Raw genomic sequence first — 6359 nt, 5'->3', positions numbered from 1 at the left:
TGATTGCAAAGTTCTATATAATTTGCAGTAACATGCATGGAGAACTATCGGTTTCCAATTTTTATAGGTCCCATTTTATTTATTATTATTTATTTGAATTATAGACGTAGAGAAAAGTATAAGGGCGAAAATATGAACGAATAATGATTGAGGGAGGAAGAAGAAATGAAGGGAATATATACCATATAAATTTCTTTCACTCTTCTTCCACCATTATTCCTCCACCCTTATTTAAGACTATCTATCCATCCTATCTCTCACACACTCTCACACACTTTCTCTCTATCTATAGCACAAACAATAAATGGAATTATCTTTTCCATAAATATTTAAGTTTAGCATGTAGTTGGACATCATTAGCTTCACAAAAGATTGATTTGTACGAGTTTGATTCACAGTTGTAGTAGTTTGCCCTGTTTCGTACGTGACGTCCCTTTTTTGCGGGTATATTGGCTGTTGCAAAATATCATCTTTATAAACATCCTGTCAATTGTAAAAACACAAACACAAACCATACATGAACACATAAAAAATATAAAAAAAAGTTGGTGGTAAATAAGACATATTCGCTGTTATATGCAACAAGAAGTACATCTATAAAGAGCTTCCCCCTTTGGTTTGTTAATGTCCACAGCTACAATAGAAAAGAGAGAGAAAGCTTCTGCTTGGTGAATACATACATTTTCTTAAGCAGAAGTTTTGATAATCGATAGGTCGATATGTTACCAATTGGATTGTCTTCTGTTTATCTATGGTTCAGTACTGCAGCCGGCATTGCTGGTATACCTTCTTCATTTTTACACAATGCATCTTTCTATATATATATATATATATATATATATATATATATTTGCTTAGAACTTCTTCTATGCATTCATATGCTTTAGATACAGGTTTCTGGTTCATGAAGCACAACCATGCATGAATTTTTTTTAATGACTTCATATCATAGTACTGTCGCGGATTAGAGGTAATCCGATGTGATAGTAATTTGTTAAAACTAGTATGTATAATATGTCAATTATTTGTTTTATTTACTGTATATAACTGTCATATGATGGGAATTCTTTTTTTGGTACAATAGTCAGGCTAACTCGATTAGCAAAGAACCTATAAACTAAGCCAAAACTGGGTCTAATTAAAGACCGTTATAATATCTTCTTGAAAAAGACAACCCACACCAGCAGGAGGAATCTCAAAAACATGAAGCGTAAACCCAAATCCAACCAATCTCAGCAAGTTTCAAAATTTCATTCCCTAAAAATATGTTGAATAATCTGGCATCTATCACCATTGATCAAGGCCTTACAACTAGCAACCAATTAAATTGAAATTTTTATTCTCCTTAATTATATGAAAGAATTGTTTTACAAGTTAAAACCATTTATTCTACTTTTTGGAAACTTTTATACTTGACAAAAAATTACCTGTGAAAATATAATCATTTTTCAACTTCTTGTATGAAAATTAAAGTATATTATTGGTTAAAAAAAAAAAAAAAAAAAAAAAAAAAACCTTTGGCTGATCAATGAAAATATGCATAACAAGTATGGTCGGGTAGATATGTAAGTTTGACCCAAAAATGATTAGATATGCAAGAAACATTCTAACACCCATCTTTGTCAACTGCAGGCAATATCTGTGCAATTTCGTTGTCTGTGTCACCAATGTAAGTTTTTCAAAAAAGAGTAATACTAGGAAGATTAAATTTGGAGACAAAATTTGCAAACTAAATGATGTGTTACCAATAAGAATAAGCACGTTTATCAACGCTCAAGTAATAAACTAAATCAACTTCCATATTCTTTAGTTTCTAAAATTTTGTCTAACTAGCATCCTTTAAAAAAGGGAATTCATTAAAATATTTGCTTACCCTAATGATTTATGCACTTCCCACTTCCCACTCACTTTTGAATCTTTTATGTTCTTTCAGGCCAACATTTAAAAGAATTATCACAAACAAGTCAACAGAACAATTCTCGGGATTGCCTTACATATATGGTCTTTTTAATTGCTTGATATGCACATGGTATGGCCTGCCTATAGTGAAGAGTGGTATTATAATGGTGGCTACAGTCAATTCAATCGGAGCTGTTTTCCAGTTAGTCTACTTGATCATTTTCATTACTTACGCCGAAAAATCAATTAAGGTAATTATAAATCCCAAAATCTACCTTACTCTTCTTAAGATCAAGTCCCTTTTACAACTCTGCATGACTGACTACGTGTTGTTCTTCAAAATGTTCATTGCAGCTGAGGATATCGGGATTGCTCGCAGCAGTTTCTGTTCTTTTTGCGGCTGTTGTACTTGTGAGCTTAAGACTTGTAGGCCATGAGAGGGAACTGTTCGTTGGATATATATGTGCTTTTTCAGTAGTTTCAGTGTATGCTTCACCGTTGTTTATCATCGTAAGTTCGTGTGGAATAATTCTCACTCAGATTGTTTTCAGATTGTGAAATTTCTTCTCACTGATTTCGTTTCACATATACCCTTTTTCAGAATTTGGTGATCAAAACAAGAAGTGTTGAGTTCATGCCATTTAATCTTTCTCTTGCAACTTTCTTGGTGAGTTTCTCTTTCTGTGCATACGGAGCGTTGCAGGGCGACCCCTTTGTCTATGTAAGTATTCTTTTTCCTTGGACGAATTTCATTAGCTATATTATCACTCTAAAGTCTAAACAGCAACAACATCCCACTTATATAACGTATTAACTTGTGTTTATTATTTTTCATGCAGATCCCAAACAGTCTCGGTACAATTTTAGGGTTTGTCCAGTTGGTTCTGTACTCCTACTATAGCAAAATGTCTGGAGATGATGACTCGAGAGAACCACTGCTTGCTTAATTTCGGATGCGTGCGTGAACGAACTTACTGGACTAGTTAAAACTCAATGCAGTAAAATCAAAGCCCTAGGTCATAAATTGTGATAGTGAGAACAGTATCATGAGATTATGAAGGGTTTGGAGTTGCTACGTGATGCACAGAAGCATCTCAAGCGTCTATCAACAAACAAGATCACAAGAGAGGGTCATATTAGCCCTAGGTAAACTCTTGGATTAGCACCGTTTATCTTCTCTTAATTGTTAATTATTTACTTAATTAGGAAAATGTTGTAATATTTCCATTTATTATTGTACTTTTAGTATTTTCCTAAATAGTCTAGGGTTGTCACCCTCTGTAAGCCTAGCCTTGTAATTCATTAATCAGCTTACGTCGAGTTGATGTTGAATTTAATTATAAAATATCTTTACCACTGTCAACTACTGGATGCAAATTAATCCATTGGATTGTTAACCCATTACCCGTTAAGATCAATTTTAGGTTTTTTTTTTTTTTTTTTTTTTTCGTCTAACGATAGATTTTGTTAAATTATTAACCACCGACGGCATTCAAACTCACACAATCATGTAATTGCTCAACTCATTTCCACCACTATGGTAAATGACCACTTGCTAAGATCCATTTTAGTTTGATTTCACCTTAATTTCACCATTATCCCCACTACCAATCTCACTTTTATATTATGATGATATTAAATTAAATGAATCTTAACAAGTACCCATTAACAACTCAATAAATTGATTGCCACCTCTACCGTCAACTTTGTCCCGCTAATTCTTACATATGTGCATTGGCGCTACCTGCATGTGCTGTGTTAGACAAGGGATAGAAAAACTTCTAGTAAGTAGAGTTAACCTGTAGAAATAATAACCTGTGTAGAATTAATAACTAATTATTGAATAACATCAAGTTTTCATGTAAATTAGCTCTTTCAACCCATTTTTCATCTAATATTATAATACCATTAAATAAATTACAATATAATTTTTCAACAATCCTCCACCTGAATTACAAAATTAAGAAGAATTTGAAATACATGTGCACTAGAGATGTATGTAGACAGGTGTATTTAGACTTGAACCTATAAGAGTACTTGAAGAGAGTTATCAGATTTATTTGTAGTAGTTATACAATGATCTTGAATTATTCACCATTAGTATAAACTCAGACAATGCAAATTTTACATCTCTCATCCTAATATATTATAGTTCGTGTTTTATTTTGGTTCTCAACTAATCCCCAAATTCATGAGAGCTTTAGAGCACTATTACGGACAACTCACTTCTTCTATCACATGATGAAATGTATAATTGTCTTAACTTATTTGCAATGGCAAATAAGAAAAAAAAAAACTTATTTGCAACCCATGTCTAACTAGTTTGTCTATTAACCAATAATCTTCAATCAATTAGATTAAGTTCCCGCACTTGACGATTCATTCATTAAGTTCGGCTTTTTCTCAGTCCTTTCAATTATCAACTTACTTTCTAATTAAATCTCTAATAATATTTGGATCTATTGGCTTGATTAAGGTCAATACCAATTTCTGTTGTCATTTGTCACAACTCAAAGTCACTGTCATCGTCAAAACTAAAATGATTTGGGGCAAAATTTCACCTTTTTATTGGGTAAAAATATGAATATTAAAATAAAAATGGCAAATTTCAATAAAATTTGCCTTTACGTATAAGTAGTTGTCATATTCTTTGACCAATCTTTCCAAACACTAACTTTTTTGAAAAACAAAAAATGAAGTTAGAAAGACTTCTTCATGACACATTTTGCTCAACTATTATAAGGTCAAAACCCACACGACCTCAAAGAGTTTGGTGTAATTGTGTGAACTGAACCTCTTTTTTCTTCCCAAGTTTGGAGTGGCCAAACTGGCCTTTTGTGTTAGCTATATATCTTGCCTTATTTCCTTGGAGAGGCCAAACTATATCTTGGGAGAGAGGTCATGTCGAAAATGAATGCATGTGCTCAGAAAAGTTTTATCACTTCTGAATATTCGAAAGCATATGGCTGCATCATTCAAGGGATCCTTTTAGATGAATTACTTTAAGAGAAGGGATTTTCATTTTTCTAAAAAAAAAATTAAGATTTGTTGTGTGGTTCACATCATATCAAACTTTAATAATCCGAACTGTCTATTTTTTAAGATGCACCTCATAGATCATCCTTATATATATATTTTTTTTGTCGAAACATCATTGCAAAATATTAGCCAAGTGGAAATATTTAAGACATCTAAATAAGTTCAAAGAAATTAACAAACAATTTGTTTTGTAAGAAACAATGAAATTTCATTGTGATAATTAAATAGGCAAATGGTTTCAGATTAAATTGAATTTTTGCAAAGATGATCTATGAATCGAGACGTACAAAGTAGACGTTCGGATTATTGAAGGTCGATGTGGAGTAGATTGCATAACTAATCCCCATTTTTTTTTTCAAAAAATAGGGATCCCCTTGCAAAAGGGCATGTGTGTGTGTGTGTATATATATATGGGATAGGATCAAGAGACAAATTTTTTGACAAATATTTTTACACTTTTTTTGAGCTTTTAGATTAAACCTATTTCAACGGTTAAGATTGGTTCATTTACTAATTTGAAATATGAAAGGAAATTAAATTCATTAATTGTGAAAAAGTATTATTAGTGTTTCTCTCTCCTCTATATCTTAAAAGATTTAACGTCATTAAATCTTACACATTCAGCAGCAAGGTATCTAGAATTCCCTTCGACCAATTGGTTTGCAAGCAGTGGCTTCATTCGAGCAAAAAAAAAGTATGAGCGTTGTTGATCTAAATATAGGTGAAGGTCATTCGTTTGATTTGGCACATTCTGGTGTTATTCGAGTTCATGGTGGTGGTCTCCATTTCACCTCAATTCCAAAACGTGCTTTAAAATAAAGAATTGTTTTTGCTATTTGTAATCTAAAATTTGATCTTTTGTTTGTCCTCAAATGCCTAATTAAAGATTAGAGAAGAAAAGAAGATATGTGATTACAAAAAACTCCATGAACTGACAAAACTAAAAAGATTTTTCAAAACTTAATTTTATCACCCTAAATATATGAACAATAATAGAATTTAGGGTTTTCTTTTGCTTACCTAATGAAGATTCAAGGCATGGAAGTTGCAAACCTGGGGAGATGGAGGTTCCGGACCTCCTTTCTTATTTTAACTATTATAGCTAGGGTTCCTCGCTTTTTAATTTTAGTTTTAACTTTCTTCCAAATTTTATTTTTATTTTTACTATTAGTTAAAATCCACATAAGCATCATTGTTATTAAGTGAATAAATAAGAACCCTTGGATGTTACAAAATTTAAAAGCTACAAAGAAGTGTAAAAATGTTTGTAAAAATATTTGTCCCTTGATCCTATCCCTATATATATCCTCCTAGTGAAAAAAATAATATTGAAGCATTCACGAATTTTAAGTTGGTATCACGAGCCTAGGTTAGATATTAGAAAAGAGGAAAAAAAAAAAAAAAAAAACTTGTCGTCAAGC

The 6359-nt window shown here is 31.9% G+C and overlaps 1 protein-coding gene across 1 annotated transcript; it reads left to right on the top strand.

Moving 5' to 3' along the window:
* Positions 1–719: 719 nt before the first annotated feature.
* On the top strand, positions 720–2846 carry LOC137727398 (bidirectional sugar transporter SWEET2a-like). The gene is made up of 6 exons (XM_068466267.1): positions 720–780; positions 1633–1669; positions 1934–2150; positions 2254–2409; positions 2501–2620; positions 2739–2846. Exons 1-6 carry the CDS (start codon positions 720–722, stop codon positions 2844–2846), a joined length of 699 nt encoding a protein of 232 aa, XP_068322368.1.
* The last annotated feature ends 3513 nt before the right edge of the window (positions 2847–6359 follow it).

Source organism: Pyrus communis, chromosome 3 (genome assembly GCF_963583255.1).
Source record: "Pyrus communis chromosome 3, drPyrComm1.1, whole genome shotgun sequence".
In the NCBI taxonomy this organism is placed as follows: Eukaryota; Viridiplantae; Streptophyta; class Magnoliopsida; order Rosales; family Rosaceae; genus Pyrus; species Pyrus communis.
This window is presented reverse-complemented; position numbering and strand designations above follow the sequence as displayed.

What these genes read in the sequence shown, in the direction of transcription:
- LOC137727398 (XM_068466267.1), top strand. Translation starts at nt 720, where the DNA reads ATGTTACCAATTGGATTGTCTTCTGTTTATCTATGGTTCAGTACTGCA. An exon ending in TACTGCAGCCGGCATTGCTG is followed by an intron (nt 781 to 1,632) that starts GTATACCTTCTT and finishes TGTCAACTGCAG; the next exon opens with GCAATATCTGTGCAATTTCG. An exon ending in TCGTTGTCTGTGTCACCAAT is followed by an intron (nt 1,670 to 1,933) that starts GTAAGTTTTTCA and finishes ATGTTCTTTCAG; the next exon opens with GCCAACATTTAAAAGAATTA.